The sequence below is a fragment of the Melospiza melodia genome, chromosome 11 (genome assembly GCF_035770615.1).
Source record: "Melospiza melodia melodia isolate bMelMel2 chromosome 11, bMelMel2.pri, whole genome shotgun sequence".
Taxonomy (NCBI): Eukaryota; Metazoa; Chordata; class Aves; order Passeriformes; family Passerellidae; genus Melospiza; species Melospiza melodia.
In genome coordinates, this window is record NC_086204.1 from 29,055,054 (window position 1) to 29,081,420 (window position 26,367).

A 26,367-nucleotide genomic window follows, 5' to 3' on the forward strand; every position below is an offset into this window, starting at 1 on the left:
TCAAAGACATGACAAGAAAGTCTAACTCCTGCCTAACGCTCTTTTACATTTTTATCTCAGCCTGCAGTGCCACCAGCTTTGCAGCGAGCAAGTGCACGTGCGAAAAATCTCCGTAGTTTGAATATAGCTGTTGTTTTTATTTTAAAAATAATAATCTTTAACGAGAGGCTCTTAGCTGCAACTTCTTACAGTGTGCAGTGATTGGAAGAACATTCTGTCTTGCACTTAGTGTGCACGCTATGGAGCTCGGTGACTACAATTCCCACTACACATCAATTAAAAACTTTGTGCTGTTTCTTTCTTGCCTGTAAACTGTGTAGCCTACAGCACTCATCATTAGCACCGTTCTCAGGTAGAATTTACTGGTGACTCCAGAAGCAAAAGTGAGGTTATTAATGTTACTTAAGAGCTCAGTTGTTGCTCTTCTATTCTTCTGCAAATAGCTACCACTGATAAGGAGCTAATTATAAACAGCATGGGTAGTTAATAACTTGGTAATATGTTTGTTTTCCTCTCATTAGGCTGTTCCCAGTCAGAAAAAAAAAAATTCTTTAAATACACAGACTCAGCAGAATTATCAGGCGGTAATTATATTGTATGCACACAATTTCCCCTATTGACACATAACAATTCTCTAAATTAAGGAATGGCCAAACCTGCATTCCACACATGCCACAAGACTTATTCTTCCTGTTTCTCACCAACTGGTTTTGCACACCCGCCAGCTCCTACCTGTGCAGAGCTTCGGGTGGGGAGGCTGCAAGCTCTCAACCAAGAGTGGAGGATTTTATGTCTGCTAAATGTGTTCCCCCTACACAGAGGAGCCTGTTCTTGAATGCCTTAAGTCTTAATAGAATACAGATTTTGGGGGAAAAGAAAAAAAAAAAAAAACCAGTGAGCTGGCCCAGCCTTGGAAAAGTACTTAGAAGAGAAATTCTCAGTAAGGTCCCCACACAGTCTGTACAACTCATTATGGAAAGCAGAGCCAAGCTGAGTGTCTTTGGCTCTGGGATCCTCTCCCTGCAGAACTGCTGGAGCCAGCGGCCACCAGAGACCTCTCAAAGGGCTCTTCTGTGTCCTGAGCCTCTGGTGAGGGAGGTGTGATGCATCACAGGGGGATTCCTTAATGCTGACACTGGCCAGAGATACCCATTGGGGGCTTTCTGTGCTTGCTGGCACAGCTGCAGAGTCAAATGCTTCTTGTTGTAGGATAGCGTGAACATTTGAACCAAGAATGGATCCTTCCATCATCCACTTGCCTATGTTCCTTCTTATGGGACTGAAGTCTGAGCTAATTGAAAAGATGGAAAATAAAAGTTTGAACTGATAAACAATTTGCTTTCAGAATTAGCCGTGAAAAAATCTGGCAATGAAAATAAGTCTCGTGTGTCATCACCATATTCATTCAGACTGCAAGAACCATGCAATGCAGATGAAATTCTTGCCTTTTTATTGACCTCTGCGTGCTTTGAAAAATGTCCTACTCTGAATCTGCGAAAGCCTAAATGTCAGACTAACTTCTGGTCAAACCAGTGCATGTTTAGGGGTTAGGCCTGTGAAATGTTGTTTTGTGTCTCACCAAAGCACCCTAAATCTGTTCCACCTTGAGTTACTCTCAAGCATTTTCCCACTGCAGTGCCTTGATTCCTCCCCCAAGCCCTCACGGTGTGTTCCTTGCATTCCCAGCTCCACAAAACGTCTCAAGTCTGTGGAGGATGAGATGGACAGCCCTGGTGAGGAGCCGTTCTACACAAGCCAAGGGCGCTCTCCGGGCAGTGGCAGCCAGTCCAGTGGATGGCATGAAGTGGAGCCAGGTAAGCCCCGGCTCCCAGAGCCCCAGAACTCCATCTCCACGTGCTCTGTTTGGTTATCAGGATTGCTGTGTTAGAGAGGTGACCAGCTCTAGACGTCTCGTCACTTCCGAGGAACGGCCTCGTGAAATTATGGCAGTGGTTTTATTGCTCCTGCAGCTGTGAATGTTTCTGTAGTGTGTCACTTCTGTGTTTTGGCCAAATATCTGAAGTGTTTCAATAATGCAGCAGGAGATAGGCGGTCTTTTTCTGTCAAATTGTCCAGATCCAGTTCTGGGATGGCTTTTTCTAGCAAAAAGCAGTACCTGTCTGGGCTGTGCTCCATCAGTTATGCTGCTTAAATAAATATCCCTAAACTCATATAAGGTAGAAGGACTTTTCAAGCATTATACAACACTTGAGATCACTCAGTAATGACTTTTAAGAGACTTACAGAAGGAGTTGTTTTATTAATCTGTAATGCTGTGAAGTGTGATTGGAGGCTTCATATCAAAATAGATATCACTGGCTGTTACACTTCAGAGTGTTGAGGAAGCTCTTTGGCCTCTTCTCAGTTAATTTTTGTGTGTGATTTTTCCTGTTGATCATTTTTTTGGGTTATGTTACGTTACATACTTGACTGTCCATTGATCATTTATCCTGAGATCATCTGGGTGCTAAAAACTCTTGGAAATATTTTTCTGGGTCAGTGCTATGTGCACAGGTGAAGTGAATGCCTCAGTGTTGCTTACAGCTAAATAATCAAGTATTTATTGCCAATAAAAATAACAGAAGTCTTATTTGTTAGAGGAAAGCAAGCAGAGCCTCCCAGGGTTTGGGAAGGTCCTCTAAAAGTGCAAAGGATCTTTTGCAATACGTATTTTTTTGTCTTTCTTGTTCGTCTGGATTTAAAATAGTATGGGTTTGGTTTGTTTGGAAGAAACACATGCTTGTCCAGGGCACTGTGTATAATGAACTATAGAGCACAGAAAAGTGAATCCGACCTGCACAGCATTAAAATCAGTTCTGTGGGCACTTGGCCAGCCACCTATATCCTTCATCATGTAGGAAACATACCCACAGCTTTCTCTGGAGACCCTGTCAAACAGCTGTCCTTTACAGCATGCCCAGAAAGTCACCAAATTTGGGCTATTCCAGACTGGGAGGAGACTGATTCCTGTGCCCGGGAGCCCTTGGAGGATCCCCTGCCAGCTGCCCTCTCTCCTCTAATGAGGAGGAGCCAGCTTGTGGGCCCTTATTGACTGCAGATGTGGCACTTTGGCAGGAGGAGAGGGTGGACCTGCAGGCACACAAGTGCCAGGCTCCCCGTGACTGCCCTGCCACGGCCGTCCCCAGGGCCCTGCTGCTTGCTGGGAGGTGTCCTGCTCCAGGCACCGGGGGCTGTCCCCTGCAGCAGCTCCAGGCTGCAGAGATGCAAGGCAGAGCGCGGACAGAAGCTCGGCGCGGAGGGACAGACCCCAGGCTGCTCTGCAGACACAGATGGCTGCAAACTGCTGGGGTCGCTGCCTCTGCAGCACTGCCAGGCTGGGGGACAGCTCCCCCCAAAAAGACTGGGGTGCTCGTTGGTAATGACAAATGTTCTTTATTTGTGCAGCAGCCAGGGGTTGGTTATTAATTCTGCTGTCACTGCTGGTGGTTTTCCCCACGTGGTCATTGCCTCTGGCTCGTCCAAGCCCTGCATTGATGGTGGCACTGAGCTGCTGAGCTGGGCAAGGGAAGTACCCAAAGCCTTCACAAAGCACCTCTGCTGCTCTTGGCACCACTGGGTGCCCATCGTGAGGAAGCACAGCTGCCTGTGTCAAACCTTCTGAGGTGCTCAGAAAGGCAAGAGCAAGTCAGACAAGAGAAGGTTCTTCCTTCCTCGTGACCTTCCTCACTTATTATAGAAAAATCCCAGATTCTGCTTAGTCTTGCCTGTAAAATGGCAGAAAATCACCTTGCAGCATCAGGGACTGTAGCCAGGTACCAACTAGATATAGCTCAGATCCACCGAGCCATCTATCACTGTCACAGCTGTGAGGAAAAAGAGCTTTCTTTATCCTACCCACGTGGGATGCAACTCCAAGCCATCCCTGTGCTTTATCCACGCAGCCCCACCCCAGTGGCTTTCCAGCAGCCTGTCCTCTGAATTCATTGCCTCAGCCTCTCTGTGAAGCAGGGTCACTGCAAGAGCACGGCTGGCAGAGGGATTACCTGGAGAGCTCATCAGTGGTGAAGGACAAAGCAGTGCTGAGTGTCCTTCCCCTCCAGGGCAGCAGTGGTTGTCACTGGCCTGAGGTGCTCCCTGAGGGGCACGTCCTGCTGTGGTCTGTGCACAGACATCACACCTGGGTGTGACACTAACCTGTGGCCTTTTGTGTTGGACACGGAGGTTTCACCCCCAAAATGTTAGAGGAGTCTTTAGTGGGCATCTGCCTAGAAAATAATGTAGAAGTGATGTTAACATCCCATTTTAGCTGGGAGCTTTCCACAGCAGTCCTCTTTGAGAGGGAGCTTTGGAGCCTGGACCAGTTTCAGATCCATCCCTTCCGATGTCTTTATTTCCAGAGAAGGGCCTTGCCATTGATTTAATCTACAATCAAAATGGTGGCACAGTTTTTAGCATGCAGTAATCTCTGAGCTTCGGTGTTTTGTTTTCTTCTCGGTGAAATTTGCAGCAGAAGTTTAAAGACTAAACCCATCTTTTTGTTTAGCTTGGCACTTCTTTCCCACAGCTCATTTTGTGCAGTGTGGGATAACACAGGTATCAGCAGTGCAGAATGGGGCTGCTTCAGAAGACAGGCTGAGGTTTTATCCCGTGCTGGCAGAGTCCTGCAAGCCAGGTTTCCAAAGTCCATAATTAAACCCTGTCCTCTGGGTTACTGGCCAAACAACAGGAGGAGGAAATCAGAGCAAGGAAAGGAAGCTTAGACTTGTCTGTGGGATGGCTGCTCTGGCTGGGAAGGAAAGTTCAGAGAGGAGCCAGCAGCCAACCTCCCAGCCCAGTAGGATCCACACCAAAGATAATAATACATCCTTTGCCTTTATTGCCTTTGAGTAGATTGCTTCCTCACAGGAGATTTAGATTTATGCAGAGATAGCTTCTTGGCCTATATGCCTTGACAGGTTTATGGGAGTGAGAGGAAGAATATTCCATCTCCGTGTGTCGCATCTGCTTAATTTTGAGGTGTGCGCATGAGAAAGAGGGGAGACTCAAACCCCGGGGCAGGTGTGAAGCACACACGTGCTGGTGGCACAGGCACTGGGAGAGGGTGGGACTGAAAGGTGTGGCCTGGGACAGTGCAGGGAAATCAGGGCTGTGGGAGAGGGAGGTGGAAGAAATGCACTTCGAAGAGAGCAAAACCTAGAAGAAAAAGGGAAAATGAGAAGACAAGCTTTAGACCATACAGAAGGGAAAAAGAACAAACGCCAGAAAAACAAAGATTTGACTTCCTAGAAAGGAAATATGAAATGGAATATGTGAACTCCTCCTGGAGAAGGAGAGCACTCCAGGCAGAGGGTTATTTACCGCCAGCCGTGACTCGCCGCTCTACATCTGTCTCCATTTCTTTTCTCTTGAACAAATTCCCTTTTTGGACACTTTTCTTCCTGCTTTGCTTCCCTGTGATTGCCCCTCTAAGTGGTCTTTGGAGGGCAGGCTGTATGCTCAGAACATATGTGCAAACTGGCCGGAGAACAGAAGAGGACAAAACCACTCTGTGTGCTATTTCCATCAGGCACTGGATGCTTCCTTCCCCCGTGCCTGCTCCTGTGTGCAGGACACAGGCTGCACCTATTGTCCATCCACAGAGCTTTCTCTTGCTCCGCTGAGGCACCCTGGTGCCTGTCTCATGGTGAGACTTTGCTGGGTGTGGATTCTCCATGGGTGAAGATCCTTCATGCTTCACCCACCAGCAGCATCACAACCTTTCACTTCATGGTACATCAGGCCTGCAGTGATGAGCAAAGGACTCAGCTTTGTTCCTTTTACAGATATTTCCTGCGACCAAGGGTGCAGCAGTCTCCTTGTGTGTCGGGTGTGACAGCCAAAGCAAGCCCCAGCATTAATCCCATGTTCCTTGGGCTGCACTCCTTGAGCCTCACATCCATTTACCTGCACTCGAAAGCTCCTGGGGAGCTCTCCGACCTAAAAAGGCTGGAGTCTGCCAGAAAAGATGAATTTCCCTTCACAACAGGAAGGCTTAGGAAGTAAAACAAAGCAGACATGTAGTAAATTACTTCTGCTTTTCAAATACCTTTTGCGGTATCCTCCTTACCATTACTTTATCTCAGCACTTTCAGTACATAACTCTTGTTAGCTGAGAAGAAGGGTAAGAGAGGATAAAGATGATGTTAGTAAGAAAATAAGGCACCATCACACTGGCTTTGAACTCCTGCATAAAGCTGGCCTGTGTTCAGTTCTGTGGCAGCTCTGCTTGTAATGGGGGTAAGCCATAATTACAGGTATACATTTTTTAATTCCATAATAAGCAAACATTGAGTTAATGTATATCTCTATTCCACTTATGCAATTTTTTTAATGCATTCTCTTGATCCAGTCCAGGAGCAATGTTCACATTGTGCTCCCTCAGTCATTTTGTGGAACATATGGATGGTATTTGCCAAGTCTGCTTCCATTGTGTTTCTATGGCGTGGAAAGAAATGTTTAAGATGCAAATTCAGAATATCCTATTGGATTCCTTACTTAGGTATTCCACCTGTTTCTTTACTTAGACCTTCTACTTTATTCTTAGATCTTCTACTTGTATTTCCACACAGTAGTTCAGTCCCTAAAGGACAGTAATCCCAGGAAACGAACATGTTTGCACTCCTTGCACTTCTTGAGGTATCTGAAGAGACAAACAGCTCTGCTGTGGTTGTGATCTTGACCAACTCGGTTTGCAAAATGGCTGGAGCTCTGTGGTCCTCTTTCCACTGAGACACTGGTGTGGTTGTTCATGTACGGCCACCCCCTTGTCCCAGCTCCACCCTGGATGTTCTGCTCCCATTGTGCTGTGCTGCGCCTTGTCTGTCTCCACCTTGAAAACCCCAGGAAACAAAGAAGACTTTCAGTGTAGAAACCTTAAGGAATTGGTAATACCTCTTGCACTGCATGGCTGATAGACATGTCCGCAGTTCTAGGGGCTTGTGAGGTTGATAATTTCACATGAATTTCTCATGGGAGAGCTCCCCCTTACTCTGCTGGACTCTTCTGTGGTGGTGACGATGCTTTTAAAGTCAGACTCATGATTGCTCACCGAACCACCCGGGCTGCTGCTGCCTGTTCTCAGCCCACCATCTATGGAACTGTCTGAAAGCAGTTTCTGAGGAATTTCTGTTCTACTGAGGAGCTGAAAGCTCATTTTGGAGTATTTCCCTTGCAATGTCAGTGACCCCTAACTTAACTCTCCCCATGGCTCGTTATGGAACAACCACACGCAGGACACCAGTCCAGAACTTGTCTCAATAATGCTTTTCTTAAATCTGGCATGGGCTTTCTTCTCAGCAGGCAAGAAAACTTCTCCATGTTTACTGAGAAACTTTTATTTATGCCATATGCATCAGAAAAGCTCATTCAGGCATAGTTCAGATGACCACAAGAGTTTGTTTTCAACGTCTGTTCGGAATTACATCTTGGAAATTGGAGAGAAAGTGCTATAAGGGAGATCCTAGATAATTTTCTTTGTGCCCTGAGCACAGTTGTTGCCTGGCACTGCCTGGAAGATAAAATTTTATGTGTGGTGTGTCCCAGCATCAGCAATGCAGAGTGTGTCTGTCTGTCCTCAGGCAAAAGGTCTGTGGGCTCATCAAAGGCCTTGACATTGTGCACTAACTCAGAGCCCAGAGAAGTTTTCAATTATTGTGCTGTGTTACTACCAAAGATTCAAGGGATTGACTGCAGAAAATATGATGAAAAAACATGAGAACCATGTATTATACAAAATAAGGAATAGAAAAAGAATCCCTTTTCACTGGGAAAACATTCAACTGCAGAGCTGGAGTATTCAATGTCAAATAATTCTCTGGCACTACTTTTCACTGACTTGTTGCAGTGGGCAGTTTTCACTGGGTCATAACCAGACAGAGGAATTTCATGATCTTAATTAATTTCCTTGAGCTGAACTTTTTGGATACTCACAGGCCTACAGAAGAAAGGCAAAGCCCAGGTAACATCCCTTTTCTTTAGACCAGAGGAGGTCTAACATCCAGGATCCCTGCCAATTGTATTTGCTCAGTATTTCCCAGATGTGCCTTTGAATTGCCCTCTGGTTCTCAGTGTGTGGGGTCAGGCAGTCCCAGAGCTGCTCTGCCTGTACCTGCCTGGTGCAGCAGCTTCATTACACACCTCAGCACATCTCCCTGCAGGCACCAGGGCCATTTTTTCCTCCACTGAACTTAATATCTAAAGACAGTGGGAACATTTCACATAGAATGGTTCAGGCTGGAAGGGACCACAGTGGGGTCATCTGGTCCCACCTCCCTGCTCGAGTAGAGTCATCCCAGAGCACAGGGCACAGTCCTGAGTATTTCCAGTGGGGGAGACTCCACATCTTCTCTGGGCAACCTGCTCAGGGAAGTTGTTCCTCATGTTCTGGATGAGCTTTGTTCTTTAACATGGAATTCAGCAAGCAGGCAGCCACCTCAAAAGCTGTCTCCAAGTGAACAGGTAGATGCTTGAAGTGAAATGTAGGATGGGAACACACTTCAAGGAGCTCCAGCAGCTGTAGGATACAGAGTTTCCCTTAAATGTCTTTTTTTTCCATGGAGTCCATGTGTTGCCATATCCCTGCTCTCTGCATTACAGTATCCCATCAAAACACAAGCTGCCCAGTGGTTTTCAAGAACATAAGATTTTTCTTTTCTTCTAGGAGCAATAACACTTATCAACTTTTACTGAAATACCATATCAGCTCCTTGTCACTGGCAGTCTACAGTTCCTGCCGCTAAAAGTTTAATGCATTTACAGGAGCACTTAGGCATCAAGACTTTGATATCACAATCTGTTAGTCACAGGTGCTACATGATAGGTTTGTGTTAGCACATTATAGATCTTTTATCAGATACTGCACAAAATGTGTGTGTTTTTCTGCCAGGCAATCAGAATCAGGCTGCTGCATAGCTGATGAGTTACTCACCAATATAAGTTGTTGTTTATTTTAAACAGAACTTTCCCAGGACTGCACCTTAATGGATAAGTTAAACTCTAATTGGTCAAGGCCAGTGAAGACCAGGAACTCAATGGAGCCAGGAAAAGCACAGCAGGTCCATGGTGGTGCTTTGAGCATTGTCAGTCTTTCACAGTGGCACTCGTCAAGCCGAGTGATTAACATTGCTCATTTGCCATCACAGACAGAGTCATTTTGACAGCAAATTACCACTGGATCAATAGCTCAGCTTGTCTTTGGCAATTCACGTAGTAGCATGAGACCTGTGACAACTTGCCATGCTGCTGGCAGTGCTGCCTCAAAACCATGGAAGGAAGCTGGAGGTAGGGGAAGAACTGCTCACCAAAAAGTCAGCTCAGACTGAAAAGTTATAGATGCTTTCACATCCCTCCAGGGCTCCTTTTATTATTTTTTTTTCCAGACTCTGGACAACACAAAAGAACTTGGCCTCGGGATTCAGCCTAAAGTGTACTTTCCATTTTTAATAAAATTAGTAATCCCATGCAAGTGTTGAAGCACATGCCTCAGCTTTGCTGTAATCCCCTGAGGAAAACATCCCTTCAGCGCGGTCCCGGAGCAGTCGGGCGGTCGGTCAGCCCTGTGGCTTTGCTCCTTGCATCCAGTTCCAGATGTCAGGAAATGCATCATTTAAAAATGGAGATGGAGCTGTAGGAGTTCTGAGTTGAAAATGCAGAAAGAATTCTCCTGTAGTTATCAAATTAGAGCTGTTTTTGACTGGCCTGGTGCTAACATCACCCCTACGTGCTGCTTTCGCTGACCTCGGCGGCTGAGAGAAAAGCAGATCTTTTGTGCACTGGCACAGTGTAAGGTCACCTGAGGTATTTCGGTCACCAGACACAATTCACATCACCTGCATCCTTTTCCAGACGTATAGGAAGGATTTCCTGCATAGAAAACTATTCCCTGACAAAGGCTGGAACGATGCTTGCCAATGGGATCAGGATTCCTGGGATGGCAGTGCTGTGTTGGTCATCCATGGGCCTGAACTTCCTCAGATGTTGCTGGTGGCCAAGCAACAGTTTGTTGCCACCCATTGTTGACCAGAGAATCAAAGAATGCCAGCATGGTTTGGCTTGGAAGGGACCCCACAGCCCCGGGCAGCACCTCCCACCATCTCAGAGCCCATCCAGCCTAACCTTGGACACTTGCAGGGATGGGGAGTCCTCACCCTCTGCCCACAACAGCCCACAAAATGTAACTTAAAGCCAAGACTGTGATGTGTCTTGGGCTTCAGCAGACAGTTCCTTTCCACAGGTGAGCTCTGAAAGACAGAAGCTCCTCCGGCTGACTGGGGCTGTGCATTTCTTGCTGCTTTGGGGTCTGTCAAACCTGAATCTTTGTGAGCTCCAGACAGCTCTCCTCTGACCCAGAGATCCTTGAAGATCATCTGATAGTGCAGCATGGGGCTGTTAAGTTGCAAAACGGCATTAAACACATTAAAAGTAGTCTTCCAAAAATTGAGCTAGTCTTCTTGTTTGCTTCTGGGACCAATTCAGGATGTTGACTTGGATCTATAAACTCTCCTATAGATTAGATCTTGGTTGGGAAATGGACTACATTCCTTTCATGTGCTGTCTTAGCAGTTGAGATCAGCAGACTTGCTTTTTCTAATGTGTTTGGGAGGCAGAAGCAATATTTTATCTCCTGTGGTATGCTGCTGGTATAGAAATGTTCAGGCTTATTAATTCTTCAGGACACAGGAAAGTCTTCATCACCTGTGTAGGCAGTCATGGGAAAGGACCCACTGCAAAGACTCCATTGAACTCTTTCTTTTTTTATTTTTTTTGAAAGCAGCTGGAAAATATTAGTAATCCTCAGAGCCAATATACAGTACATATTGAGAGCCAGTAAATGATGCATATTATTGCAAATTCCTGTGCACTTCTGCATTTTATAAAACAGATAACTAAAATACTCACCTAGCCAGATCGGCTCCCCCAGGGATGCACATTTCCAAGCAGAGGACAAACCAAAAACACAGAACAGAGCAAAATTAGCCAAATAGAATGGCTAAGTGTTTGAAACAAATGGTTTTAAGATCACTGAGTAGGGAGCGTGACCTCCTTTTGCATCAGTCAAGGCAACTGTGAAACTTTGTGAAAGAAGCTCACCACAAAACAGATGCTGGGCTATCTTAGGTAAATAAGTTACAAAAAAATAATAATAAACCCCCCACACACACTTTTTACAAAGCCCAGCTGTGTAAATATTGCATGAGACAGGGGAGAGGGGGAGAGATGTAACATACACCCTTTTTTTATGCAGAAGTTCTGCTCTGGGCACTGTTTATTAACATTCCCAGTACAACCATCACTCCAGTGCCTAGCACACAGTGCAGCTACTGTGCTCCCTGCACATGTTTGATCTTGGCTTGGGAGGAGAAAACAGGCTTTATTTTAAAGGAAACATTTTCACCCAGAGATAAAAGATGCAAGGAGAGGTGTTAGGAGACGGGAGGAATTACAGGATCATGGAATGGTTTGGGTTAGAAGGGACCTTTAAAAGCTCATCCCATGGGCAGGGACACCTTCTGCTATCCCAGGCTGCTCCAAGCCCCATCCAGCCTGATCTTGGACACTTCCAGAAGACCAAATCTCATCTCCTTTTTCCATTCTCTTTCCTACACCTTCTGCCACAGTGATTTAAATGTGTTCCTGCTTCTGCACCAGGTGAGGAGCAATTCTCCTTAATTTCATGGTGCTGGATGCCTACTGCAATTTTCCTGCTTCTCAACTGCCAGGTACAGCACATTCCAGCCTACAAAAATGTGCCCACAGAGAGGAACAAATGGCTCTTCTGATCTAGACCAAAGGCTCACCTGGACAGGCAGTTCACTCTCTCTGACAGGAGCTGGTGGTGGACACTTCAGGGAAGATAACAACAGTAGGAGAGGCATCCAGTGATGCTTTTCAGAGTACAGCCTCATGGATTTTGGCAGCAAACAGCTTGGTTTCTCGAGCCAGAGGTTTTGTTCACATCTTTGTGACTGACTGCCTTCAGTGAACTTTCCTTTCAGAGATGTGCTTTTAACCCATTCTTTATTTTGGCCCCCGCAACATCCCATGGCAGAAAGTTCCAGTTTTACTCAGTGCTGCATGAGGAAGAACCACTTCTTTTGTCTGCTGCCCGATCATTTTGCTGGATGCTTCTTAGTGGTTTTCTTTTTCACTGCCAGAAGTAGTGAATAAATCATTCCTCAGTTACTTTCTTTACTTTCCTTCGAGTTAAGTGCCGCCCAACGCTTTGACCGCAGCAGTCAGCGAGCAAAGGGAAGCACAGAAATCCATCTGCAGCCTCTCAGCTCGGGTAACAGTTTGGCTCAGTGGCTGCAGAGCCATCTTATACCTGCAGAAATGTCTGTGTGCTGTGACAGCAGCCGTGCTGTCCACCCAAAATGGGTTTTCTGTGACTTCCACCCCAGAGCTCACGGTGTGAATGCAGTGAGCCCAAAGAAGGGATGATGCTTTAAGTTCATTCAGTTTCCAGCTTCAAAGAAACTTAAACCTCAGCATCTAGCATGGCTGCAGCTCTGTTCTGGTTCCATCTTGCCCAGGGAAGAGCAGGAGATCCAGCACATCCTGCACCTCTGCTTGTCCTCAGCACTCCAGCACAGCCCTACTGACATCACCCTTTCTGCTCTGCCCTTACATCAGTGCTCGCTGCTATTTTTAGTGTGATATACACCAAAAAGCATAACATAAAGAGATCCTCTTGCTAAATTTAGCTGGAAAATTATAGGCTGTTTTACTGTTTTGTGCACAGTCTTCATTTGCCTCAATAGATTTGCTTGCAGATCTTCAAACCCCAAAAAAGCCAGACAAGTGAGGTGGTACCTGCAGCCCCAAGAGCAGCACTCTGGGGAAAAATGGGACTGTTTTATCTCAACAAGGGCTGGAGGCAAAGTCTTGGGTTCCACTTATAGGAGAGAAATAATTTTACTTAAAAAAAAAAAAAAAAGGAAGGATTTACAATCAACGAGATTTGAAAAATATAAATGTATGGATTATCTTTCTTCGCATTTAGTGTTTTATTGCAGCAGCCCACGTTTGTCTCCAGGAGTATTATCCATGATGCAGCACACTAATGCACTACCTTGCTCTGAACAGGAGAAAGCACTTTGGATGTAGTCCAGGTTTAACCCTGTCTTTGGGCTTGCTTTTACTTTTAAACAAAATAGCAGCAAATGGAAGTGAAGCACCATCCTGACTCTTCCTCGGAGTGTGGCCAGTCCTGCACATGAGGAGCGGCTTTGAGACAGAGGTGATGCTCATTCCCACTTGGTTCATGACTCCTCTGCCTCTCTTTCCCTTTCAGCCCCTACAACCCAGCTCTGTTGTCCATCCTTGAGTGAAATTCCCCCAAGCACAGGTAACCTGAAGGTGCTCTGCAAGGAGCTGCTCCCGGTCAAAGGGACTGTTCAACATCTGACATCAGACTGGTCCCTGGAAAGACCCCTGTCATCCAGGCAGAATTGAAAATTCTGGCTGTTTGGAGGTTTTAAAAATTAAAACATTCCCCCAAACAGCTGTATTTCTTATGCAAATCCCCCACCAAATGGTACCTTGTACATATTAGAGAAATTGTTTGTCCTGTGTTAAAAAATGATCATCTAAAAACCCATTAATTTTGGGGGGAGAAAATGTTTTAAGAGGACAAAGCAGGCTTACAGACCACATTTCTCCCATGCCCTGTGAACTGTTGTGCTATTGTGATTTTACAGTGCTATTTCTCTGCTTCTGCTGGGTTTTTCTCTTTAATGTAATGTGGATAACCCAGAACAAAAACTGACACTTAATTCTGAGTAAACAGTGGCAGGGACTGAATAGAAACTTGATGTCAAATATACAGCCACCCTGGGAAAGTCAAAATCCAATGCTTTCTCCTCTCTTCCAGTTGTGTCCTCCGCAAGTGTATTATCCATAAAATTAGCCATTTAAAAAGGCATCAAAACATTGTTTTTCATATTCATAGCGTCACTTTAAAAAAAAATGGTTAAAAATCGATTTGCTGGCCTCTTGGGGAAATGCTGTAATGTTTTTGGCTGTCTCCTACTTTCTGCTGCCAGCTAAAAGTACCATCTGGCTTGTTTAGGGCCCTTTTCCATATCAGGTGCTTCCAAAATTCTCCCCAACCAGAGGATTGTTTCGTTGGGTTGCTCTGCCTGCTGAGGCATGTGTCCTGGGCTGGGAATCCTACTGCTTCTGTTCCCTGCCATCTTGCTGACAGTGGTGTGTGTATGTTTGGGCACGGATCTTGCTGCCTCTCTCCCGAGGACATTTGCATCATTGTCAGCTGCACATATTAAATTGATATGCAGGGCTCAGAAACACGTATCCCATCTTTTGTCCCTTTGTTTGTGCAATTGTTGTGGTTTTAATTCTTCTTTGACACCTGGAATATCACAAAGCTGCTGATAATCTGTTGGCTACTAAGGGAGATGACATTGATAGGAGGATAATGTGTGTCAGACTTATATCTCGATAATTGCCGACACACCCCGAACCCTCGCAGCTCAGGGAATGAATATCCTAAATCCATCATTAATTTGGAGAGTCGCATGTGGCATGTTGGCTGTGGTGTCATCCTCTCCCTGCAAGAGTCACTTGCAGGGGATTTGGAGGCAGTTTTGGGTGGATCCTGCAGCGCCGCGCGGAAGCGCGAGTGAACCGCTCTTGGTGCATCCTCGCTGCCATTTCACGGCTGCCCGAGGAGCTGGGACAAAATGGGGTGGGTGTCCTCCCTCCTCAGCAAAATGGGGTGGGGTGTCCTCCCTCCTCAGCAAAATGGGGTGGGTGTCCTCCCTCCTCAGCAAAATTGGGTGGGTGTCCTCCCTCCTCAGCAAAATGGGGTGGGTGTCCTCCCTCCTCAGCAAAATGGGGTGGGTGTCCTCCCTCCTTGACAAAATTGGGTGGATTTCCTCCCTCCTCACCTGCTGGGAAGGCAGCTCCCCACCTGCCTTCTCCTGCCCAGGAGTGCCATCCCAAGCAGCTGAGAGCTGATGCTCTCCTGGTGACTTTGACACCTCCTCCTCGGGACCCTTTGTTTTCCAAATTTACCAGTTTACTTGGAAATAGAAACACGCCCCTGAAGGGTTTACGAGTAGATCTGAAGCCCTGTAGCTGCAGAGTCCAGGCTTGATGTGATTGTGTGGGAACAGGAAGGGTGTTTTGGAGCAGCCACTGCCGTAAGCTGTCTTGTCCTATTTCAGAAATGATCTGTGCCATACACTGCTGACTTTTCCTGTCCATCCATTAAAAAGTGAATTATGAAGAGTGCTGAGACAAACAGATAGGAGTTTAACCTTGTTAGTAAATATCAGGTAGCTGATATATACTGCTAGAATGTTACATCACAGCCTCGCTCTTCAATATAAGTTTATGAAATTATCTTGTTACTATATAAACTGCCTTGGCTGGGTACATTCTTCCAGAGGGTTATTGTTTGCTGGATGTTGGCACAGTAGCACGACTCCAAAGAGTCAGTTCACGATGTGGTGAATTTTAAAGACTTGGGAGATGGCCATATCTATTTTTCAGCAAAGGAATGAAAGCTTTTTTCCCTTTTTTTTTTTTTTTTCCCTCCCCTAAGGTATTAAAAGTTTCAAAACATGTGCTGAAATGAAAAGGAAATAATAACTAAGACCTGGATGGGAAGTAGTGCCTCAGAGTACTGACTTTGTTTATTTGCTTGTTTCTCCCAAAATCTCAATATTTCAAGTACAAGTTAATATTTTAAATCAAATAAACCTGTTCTGTGAACTAGTAAGGTACTTGAACTATTATCACACATTATTCATTTATTTCTGTGTGAGTGCAATAAAAATTTTACAAGCTGTAATCTTGTTCTTTTAATAGAGAGAAAACTATGCAGAATATGTTGCTTAGAGTATTAGATAAGCTGCAGTATGTTAATCAAATATTTTCGTGATATGAGGGCAGTTGAGAAAACAGTACAATTTTTGCTAATGGCACTGGTAAGTAAACGGATCTATCATTACATTGTCATGAAAAGTGACATTGAGCAGAAACACCCTGCCAATCCCTAGAAGATAAGTATTTAATGTAATTAGACAGACACTGTCTCCTTTGTTGAACGCAGCATTAATCACCCAGAGAAGTCCAACTTTATATGAAATGGCTTTTTCTGATATGTCTTTGTATTAGAAAGCTTCTCACACGGTTTTGCCACGATGATGTATTTGAAGAAGTGACTGCAGCAGCTACAGGGGTTTCCTCATGGCACGTTTCTTGCTGTTCTGTGTTCCATAATCTTTAATTCTTTTTTATTTAGCAGTGTTGCATTACATAGCTGTGACTTGTTCCTAAGTCCAGAAAGCCACGTGCAATTGGAGCTGAACCTCTTTGAACCAGTGTAATGCATTCAAGTTATGAAATATAAAAGCAACACAAATAGCTTCCATTATGTTCTTCAGTCCTTCCTCTGTGGTGTTAGCACAGGTTCATTGTTATGGCATAAGCAAAATGTTCCTTGCCTCCAATGCTCATCCATAATATCACACACAAAAAAAAAAAAACCAACAACAACAAAAAAAAAAACCCAAAAAACCCAAACAAACAAAAAAAAGAACTTCTTTTTATGAAAATCTCATTGTTAAATGGATGAAAAATGTTGCCCCCTTCCAGAATTCATTGGCACTACATTTTTTTTTTCTCCCCTCTTTTTTTTTTCCCCCCCTCCCTCCTCTCCTCCGTTGCTTGTAATTTGTACTGTGAAACGCTGTCTGGTTATGAACTGGTATCAATTTGAGTCAGTGCACAGCTGTGTCTTCCCACCTTCTCAGTGGTGCCGAGGGCTTTGAAGGGAAAGAAAAGGGTTTAGTCAGAGATGACAGCCAACTTCACCGGGTAACAGGTGGAGGTCAACTTGGTTTATTTGTTGGGCTGAGCAGAGTGCAGAGATGAAAAATCTTTGCCATAATAAGGTTTAGGAAGAAAATGCTGACTAGTCTAAGCTTTGATTCCAGCTGACAGATCCTTTTCTAGTGTTCATTACTTGATTTCACAGTTCAGGCAATTTTAAGAGGCTTAAAATTATGTTTCTGCTCCCCTCTATAAAACTTTCCGATCACTTTCTAATTTTTGCTTTAAGTAAAGTTATAGGGACTCCCTGATATATCACTCCTGCCTGTAGACTCTTACAAAGTCAATATGCCATCAAAAATGTAAGGATAAGCTTTTTTTTTTTTTTTTAACCCTGCTTTCACTGATTCTTTTAATAAATGAAGCAAAAAATTCATGTGTAGGCACTGATTTGATTAGAAAATGAAAATTAAAATTAAAATGAAAATTAAAATGAAAATATTTTTTAAAACCCCCCTGAATAGAGGATAGTAAGGATACTTAAGAAGCCAGTGTTGCTGTCTGGGCCTTTGGGATTTCTGTGCTAGTGAAGCCCAGAGTGCTGAGTCCCTGTGCTCCATCCCAAGAGGAGCCACAGCCAGGCCCTGAGAATCAGAGCAGAACGTGCTGGCTTTGTGTGGCTGGGCTGGGGTGAGCACACACAAAGGATCTCACTGGGCTCAGCTGCCTGCAGCCTTGGGGTCCCTCCAGTGCTCCCTTCCCTGTGCCAGCTCCTGGGAGGGACACGGAGCCCTTCCTCCTCTTTCCCTTTTTCTTCCACCACCACCACCTCCTTCCTACCTGCTGGAGTGGGCAGAATAGGATTATCTTTAGCCATTTGCTAAAATCTCCCCCCTCAGACTTTCTATTACTTCTGCATTCATTCTTTGCAGGAAGAGGAAACTCACTGGTCAAACCCTTGGACACCAGAATAGTTGCATGCAGTTTCCCAGGGAGCCAGATAGCTCTAAAGCTTCCCAGTGAGTGACAGTTTCTCTCTTCTATTCTTCTGAAACATGTGTTTTACACATATACTGGAAAATGTTAATATCAATTTACAGCCAGATCCTTGCTTTTTTTTTTTTTTTTTTTTGCTTTTTTTTTTTTAAAAAAAAAGGTTAAAAAAATCAAATCTCCCAAAGTATTTACACTTAGAGCACCTCAGCACACATGTCACTTTTTTTTACATAGGAAAAAGTGTTGGATGCTCTTATACACATAACATCATTGGGCTTTTGAAAGCTGTTAGCTCATTCTGAGTTAGTGGCAAGAACGCTGGACTTGCCAGCACCAAACTGTGAAACCTTTTCTGTGTGACTGGTAGAAATCTCATGGGGGTAGAAATCCAAAAAAAAAAACCAAAAAAAGGGGAGGAGGGGGGGATGTAAATCTGTGCATTTGGATTCGAGCAGCCTCAATAGCATGATATCAACTTTGTCCTAGAAGTCCTTGAATCACAAATCATTTGGGAGAGTGTTTTGGAGAATTACCACTGTATGCTTTCCCTGGTTTTTTACTCTCTTCTAGGCGTCCATTAGTTCCCACTGTCAGGGAGAGGATTCTGGACTAGGTGGAACCCTGTAATCTGATTTGGCATGGCTGTTTTTCTGTGTTCCTAAGCTCATGAGATCAAGTTATGTAGGATTATTTCATAATGCCAGAGCAGCAGTTTCTGAGGTTGGACAAAGCTATCTAGCAAAAGTGTCTGATAAAAGAAAAATCCTGTCCCATACTGTAGCTTTCTTGGTCCAGTGAAGCAGCATCCTCACGCACACAAATCTTGCAAAGTTGCTTCTGATAGCTCCCTGTGTCCCTTGGTTTTTGTAAGCTAAAGTGCCATTTTCCTTTTTACAGCTTAATTGAACCTAAATGCACCCATTTTCTGCAATGTGGTATTTTGGTAATTTCTCTATTTGCTCGTAAGTTTTCCCTTAAGCAAACTGAAAGCTTCCCCTTTATCACTTCACTGGGCCAAGATTTCACACAGTATCCTGCTTGCTACAAAATTATGATAGTGTTCTCTCTCACCTTGTTTCTTTTTTCTTCTTTTACTTTCTTTTATAAAATCAGGATATCTAAGAAACCCCGAACACCGCGGAGCACTTCATGGTGGGTGTGCTTATTCAAACAATGCCAATGCTCTCTCTCGTTCTCGGTGCGCAGAGTTGTTGTGGTGGTTTGGGGGGGATGTGCCAGGTGCCCCCTCTGCTGTGGACTCTCCTGTGTCCAGCAAGGGCAGAGCTGGTGCCAAGCACTGTGCCAGGGTGCTGGAGGGGGCACTCCTGTGTCACCTCTGCCGTGCCCGTTGTCATGGGGTTTGCAGGGGGATTTTCCCTGGGAGCCCTCTGCCTCTCTGCTCTCACCTTGGGCAGCTCCCAGGAGCATTGCTGCAGGCAGCAGGGCCATCCAGGCCCCTCTGGAAACGGTGCCAAAGCCAAAGTGCAATGCTCTGCCTTCCCCAGGGAGTCCTGGAGCCACTGGGGATGCAGGGAGGGAGGCTGAGCTCACCTGGCTGCTGTCACCTGTGGGGAAGTGGCTCCAGTCTCTCTGCCTGGTGGCAGGTGCCCAGAGCCATGCCAGCCTGCAGCTGGACGTGGACATTCCCAGGAAGGAGTACAGCAGCTACAAATTACTTCTGGTGTTGTGGAGGGGTCAGTCCTGTGGCTGTCAAATTGCCAGAGGGTGAAAACACCAGGAACCACTGGACACCAAAATATGACAGCTCCATGAGTCCACTCTCTACCTGCCAAATTATAAATCCCTTGGTACAATGCACACAAATTCAGTTTGCAACTCTTTCTTCCTTTGGAATAACCTATAAACTGTTCACCTCAAATTGTGCAGAAATCAGGTGGCTTTACAGTGGTAAATCACCTGGGTTATTTTCAATCCTGACCACAGCTCTTCTATTAATTAAAACTCATGTTCAATGGCACTGTACACCGATTAAATCTTCAAAACCAATATTAGCACCAAACTTAGTCTTGTCATCATAAAAGCCATTTGAAAGCATTACCATGCAGTAACTGAGGTCACAAGTCCAGAAAATCTGCATATTTACCCATCTCCATCTCATGCCTGGGGCGTTCAGCAGCCATCATTGTTATATATAGCCTGGGTAGCCAATGATGGTTTGATGACATGCAAATAATGAGCAAATGATTTTTAAGAAAATTAAATAAATTTTAAAAAAAACCCAAAAATTTTACTCCGTCCTCTTCAGTTACTAAAGATTCCCTTTAGTATCACTCACAATTTAGGATCCATATGCATCTTCAGGAAGACATAGTTGAAACATAAATCTATTCTGGGTCTTTTACTTGCAAAAATATCATACCTCAGCTATAATCATATGCAAAGACTTTTTAGAGGGCTTTGTAAATGCCATCCAAATTTATGATGGCATTTTTTGCCTTGCAGCTATAGATGTTCCATCCCCAAAGCACCCACATAAAGGTATATTCTCCTATGGATGGCTGCAGTTTGTCCCTGCTGCTATATCTAATCTGCCAAGTGTGCTGAAAAACTCTCAAGTAGCATTTGAAATGAAACAAATGTAGTCATGAATTTTAGACGAGATGTCTAAAGACGTCATTAGAAATTTATTTTTTTTTTATTCTCCTCGCAGTATATATTTATACAATGGAAAATTATGCCGAAGCTGACATTAACTCAAAGGCAGAATTGAACTGTTATCCTGCTGTTTATTGCTCTTCTCATTAAAGTTTTTAAATATATAACTCATGAAATTATGTTTTGAAGAAATTGGTTAGATTTCAGTACTAGTTTATTAGTTATTGAAAGAACTGCTTGGGTGGCAGAGCAGGAATGAAGCCTTTACTTAAGCGACCTAAAACAATCCAGATGATGCTGTAAACACAGATACAAGCAGACAAGGTAATACCTCTGTGAGAATGTTGTACCAAACAATTTAGGCAGATTTTCATGGGGTAGGATTTAAAAATAATTGTGAATATTGAAGTGCTCGGCTTTAAAATTCTGTAGGCAAGGTTGTCCATCACTATAAAGTGATATTTCTCCTTCGTAAATGGATCTGTGCTCATTTGCAAAGGAGAAATTTCAACCTTCTTTTTCCCTAAGTGACATCAGAATTTTGATTCTAACGTGAATTATCATTTTTGGCTAAAAATTGCTGAGGAGTCCAAAAGCATTTAAAACCTAAAGCCATTGAATCCATTTAATGCGCCTTTGGCACCTCTCTCTCTCTTTCTCTCTCAGTCCTTTTTGAACATTCTGGTCCTCATTTTAATCAATCTCTTTTTATTAAGTTCTTTGGCTCATTTACTTGTACGTGCATTTGCTTTATTTTATTTGGAACATTTCTTTTGTAGTGTCTTGAAAAAGAGTTGTGACATTTCTTTTGGATGGCTTCTTAAGTATCTGGCAGTCACCTATGATACGATGTTGATGGGTACGGATAGATTAGCTCTGTTTTCCTGATGATCTGTCAGATGTCGAGTTCTGAGGAAACTGGATGTGTGTGTTGGTGATGCATATGCAGCAGTTTGATAAGTGGATAGAGGGGGAGCTTTCATTTTTCTTCTGTAAAAATCACTGTTTATTAAGCTGGATTTAGCCTTGTGAAGCGAGGTGCTCCGCTGGCAGGTAGTTAATCAGTGATCATGGTAACTCCGGCTGCAGCCAGGGGAGCCAGTACCCATTCAGAGCGGAGAAACTAAAGAGCACTTCATTAGGATGAGTGAATTTCCATCTGTGTTGTATTTTGTGTATACTGGAGCAATTAATACAGTAAACTGATGGATGGAAGTCAGTGTGATCGTATCTCGGCTGATGACAAAGTTTGCTCAGCACTAAACTGAACAGACTTGCTATGACTGGCAGGAGGGTAGCCGTCAACGTTTCAAGAAGCTTGAAATTAAGAATTCCCCGGGAATTTAAAGGAAAAAAAATAGAGCAGCTGATCAGCCTTTCTGTTGATACTGATTTCAGTGGAATTGCTGGAATAATTCGCACAGAAGGATGAAAATTCCTTGAAAAATGCTTCCCATATATTCAGTTTTTTTCCTTCAACAGCCGACTTGTTTTTCCGCATCATCTGTTTGTTCTGCATGTTGTCGAGTTCATGGTCCACCTGGTAATACCTGAGCTTCCATGATTCCTTTTCCTAGTGTGCCTTGGGAAGGAGGATCCAGACCATGTTTCACTCATAGCTTTTGTTATGAAATCTCCATCAAGAGTCTAGTGGCAGAGAGCTGCTGGGAATATTGGGGTAATTATCCAAAGGTCTTTGGAGATGAATACGAGCTGGTCTACAAACGCAGCTGACGAGAGATGGAGTTGTTGTGTGAGATGTGTGCAGGTAGAATAATGTCAGTAATTAATCAAGCGAAATTGGATGGATTTTCAGGTGTAGATTTGGAGGGAAGGGGGATTGTTCTCCTCTTGCTGTGACTCCACTGACTCCATCAGAGTTAATCCTGATTTTTTTAGTAAGGCACGAGGCAGGTACATGGAAAAGAGGTTCTCAGATGCTTGTTTGTTCTGGGGAGGATTCGTGCATTCAATTCTCACGCATCATTTTCTGGTCCATTTAAATATATATCAGCCTCATACATGAACATTTGAAGACCTTTAGCTGTACTCAAGGAAGACTCTTATGTGGTGCGTTTCTAGTACTGGCAAACATAAGGAGGTAGAGGAATTAAACCCACCACAGTGCTCCAGTGCCCCTTAGAAGATGAGGAACACGAAGTTTTCCTGTGCACTCATTAAACTTGGGCTGGAGGTTTGCGAAGTGCAGAGTTTTGGAAAGTTCTTTCTGCGGGACTTCAACATCCAATGGCTCCAGTAACCAGAGTCTCCCAAGGACAAGGATCCCATTTGCGCTTGCATTATGCATTTGAGCAGAAGGGTGTGATGCATGATGTGGAATGAACAAAATAATAACTCGTGTGTTTAGGGAAATGCCAAATTAATGAAAATTCAGAAAGCTCTAATGTTGAAAAAAAAGCGCACAAATTCCTTGATAGAAATATAATGCTGCTAACAGTTTCAAGATTATTGTTGTCTGAATTTTCTGCTTATTGTGTACTGCAATTAAAATTCTTCTCGACTGAAAAACCAATGTCAAATTAATATTTCCTTTTGGAAAAAAATACGAAAGTACACATCTTGTTCCATTTAGCACCATCATGGTCTTTGATCAGGTTCCCTCTGTCCAGTGAATAAAACAGATTTATGTTAATGGGAGCAGGCTCAGACCATATATGTTTGGCATACATATGGAATCACATGAACACAAGTACAGTAAGTTAAAGTAGCACACCCACTCAGGCTCCCATCTGCGTTTTATGCCACAAATCCCTTTATTTTCTCCTTTTATTTAGCAATTAACTTCCCCATTTATTCTGTAGTTAAAAGCTGCCATAAGATGAAAATAGACTAAGTCTGATTTTCGTCTCTCTCACTCTAAATAACATTGAGAGGAGAATCAGACCTGGATTCTGAAAGCTGCGCTCCCTAGAAGCGCCAGGTGTGGCTGTGATTTGGACAAGAGTCCTATCCACAGAATAGTAAGGAACACTTCTAACCCCCACCTGGGTTACCCAGCCGTTGTGTTCTGGCTGTTCTTGTTTATTCCTTGCTCGGAGCAGATGGATGGAGAGAGGCAGGGAACGGGGAGGATCCTTGGCTCCGTTCCCTCTCCACCGGCCAGCGCAGCTGAGACGGGCTGGGGGAGATTGCAATTTGTTGCTGCCCTGCACCAGGGAGCAGAGAGAGGAGAGCAGGGGCTCAGGGGTGTCCTCAGAGCTGGCGCTGCCCCTTCCTCAGGGTGCTGTGAAGTGCTGAAATCTGCTGCTCAGCGCAGTGGCTCCCGGGAGCGACGCTGAGCAAAGCTGTGCAAGGCAGCCCCGTCCTCCCGGGGTGCATCCCCAGCTCTGCCCAAGCTACCTTCAGCCTGAACTTTTTAATTTCCTGCATCCCTGAGCAGCACAGGAGGGGCCCTGCGGACTGCAGGCCGCTAAATGTGTTAAAACTCATTAGGTTTGGAGCAGAAGACCCTTAAAACTAGCCAAGAGTCTCAAACGTGGGTGCCAGAAATTAAACACCTAATTCAATGTTTAGCCACCTACCTTTAGTTCCTTCCTCACAGTTAACATACACTGTGCCACCTCATAGGTGGCCTGATTTTCATAGGCACCAGGCACCCACAACTAACTCAAGTGTTGAGGCTGCTCACCTGAGTGAGACTTGTAGAATTCAAAGTTTTTTTCTGGGTGATTAAACAGGAGTCCCCTCGCTCCCAGCTCCCGAAAGGAGCTTCGATAGAATGACCAGCATTGTAACATATGGCTTAGCAAGGGGAGGAAAAAAAAAGCAGAAAATGAGTATTAGGAATGGATGGACTAAAGAATACGCAGGATATATCAGGCACATTAACCAAACATATGGTGCTAAATGAGATATTTTTTTTAAATTGCAAAAAAATTGACATTCCTGGCAGTCTCAAGGATAATGTGACATGGCTGTGATAAATTTAGAAGAATGGGACATATTTTGGCTTGTTCTTGGAAACCTTTTTCTTGCATGCCGACTGTATTTCTTCTTTTATTAACCCATTCAAAGAATGTTTGAATTTTGCTGCTAGAGCACCATGCTAGCGCAACATAAAATGTGAATGATGCTAATTGCTTTGCACTGCCTAACTTTCTGTCATACCCTCCCCTCTTAAAGGACAAAACATGCTTTGGAAATGAGCTGGCAAGCTCATCTTCTTCTTTCTCCTGGTCAATATTAAGTGATGTAATTAAGCTCCTGTTTGCATATTCTTCTGAACTAGGAAGCAGCCATCTTTTTCTTGAGATCTGATGGATGTGATCACTCAAAATAAAATGTGTCATTACAAACCCCAAACAAAACAAAAACATGGTATAGTTGGACTGTTCCAAACCAATACATTTCAAAATACCCTGGAAAAAAAATAAATAAATGAACCAAACTTGTGATAATAATGGCAATCAGAACGATAACAAACAAATAGAGCAAAAGAAGTAGCAACCAATTATCAGCGCTTCAGTTTGTTTTTATACTCAATTTCCCTGCACAGGGTTACATTAAAATCTCTATTTTCACATTAAAGCCTCTGCCTCAACCTTAGAAAACCCATCCCCATATGAACATGACACTGCTCAGCAATGCCACACTCAAGGTCATTCATCAGCTTCTTTGTAGCTCCTCAAGTTCCAGTGTTTGGACACAATCACACAAACTTGCTGCAGCTTTTAACCATTTTCCACTCCCTCTGCCCCTTCTCCCTGCTGTGGTTTAGAGATGAGTCCTGCAGGGTTTTGTTTTTTTTCAAACACAGGGGTAAAAGAGAAGCTGTTTCAGTTTTTTTAGAAGCTTTATTATCTTTGCCCTGAAGAGGGTTTGTGGCCAGGGAAAGCAGGGAGCTCCTGAGCCACAGAGCTGAGATCTCATCCCTCCCCTGGCCTCTGTCACCTGCCCAGGGCTCAGGTAGCTCATGTCCCACCTGGGTCCCTGTTCATGGGCTGCACAACCCTGCTCTTGAAGCAGATCCCCTGCTAGAAAATTTTAGTGACCTTCCCCTGTGCATAAAAGTCTCTTGGAGTGTCCACAATATTTTGTACTTAGCGCTGGGGCTGGCACTCCTTTGGTGTTTCTTCCATCCCCAGTTCTTCCATCATAGGGAAATCTGGGTCAGCAGCACCATTAATTCCTCTGAGTGTCCTTGCCCTGAATGTGGACATGCCATGACTAAGTTACATCCCACTGGAGCAGAAATTCAGCAGGCTGCTCTGGAATATTTCACTGAAACACCTCAGTTCAATCTCCTTTTCTGTCTTCCCCTGAAACTGAATTAATCTTTGCTTTTGTTCCTACTCCAAAGTCCCTAAGACCACATAAAAAAAACCCAAACAACAACAAAATTTTAAAAAACTCCAAAAAACCCCAAAAAATTACATCCCAACCCAATATTTTTCTTGCACCATAGTCACTTTTAAAATTTGATTTTTCAAATGTTAAGTCTGTAACCTTTCCTGAAAGCCACCATAACAGCAAATCCTGTAGTAAACAAGTTTTGAGGCAGAAAGCTGCAAATACAACACTGGAACTCAAACCATTCCCTCACTTTGTTTAACTTACAGAAATATAAACTCCAAAGCCTCACTGAAACCATTAAGGCCCAGCAGTGCAGAGTATAAAGTACAAGAAGGCTCCTGCATATTGCAATCAACATCCCTGGGACTATAAAACTAGTCTTATTAAATATAAAGTTAATAATATAGCCCAGAGATAATCTTGTCCAGGCCTCTCTCTTTACTTTTTTAACAATTAAATACTATAAAACACAGAGTTGGAAATAAAATTAAATTACTTTGCTGGTGGAAGTTCAACTTGCACACTACATGATATTTTGCTTTTCCCCCTGAAATATCCACCTTTGTTTTTCTATATCCTTATGGATATGCAGAATGCCTGATGGGCTGTAAATACTGGAAATCTGGAGTTTTCTGGATACATTCT

General features: G+C 44.0%; 1 protein-coding gene across 12 annotated transcripts in view; it reads left to right on the plus strand.

Annotated features, from left to right (window-relative positions):
- The window catches only part of NFIA (nuclear factor I A), a 248,614-nt gene that overhangs the window by 168,581 nt on the left and 53,666 nt on the right, over positions 1 to 26,367 (plus strand). For 5 of the 12 annotated variants that reach the window (XM_063166224.1, XM_063166223.1, XM_063166225.1 and 2 more), the window contains 3 exons: positions 1,687 to 1,814; positions 17,730 to 17,816; positions 18,907 to 18,945. In XM_063166224.1, the coding sequence (XP_063022294.1) occupies positions 1,687 to 1,814; positions 17,730 to 17,816; positions 18,907 to 18,945 (254 nt within the window). The remainder of the gene's footprint in view (positions 1 to 1,686; positions 1,815 to 17,729; positions 17,817 to 18,906; positions 18,946 to 26,367) is intronic. The other 7 variants (XM_063166230.1, XM_063166234.1, XM_063166227.1 and 4 more) reach the window with 2 other exon arrangements.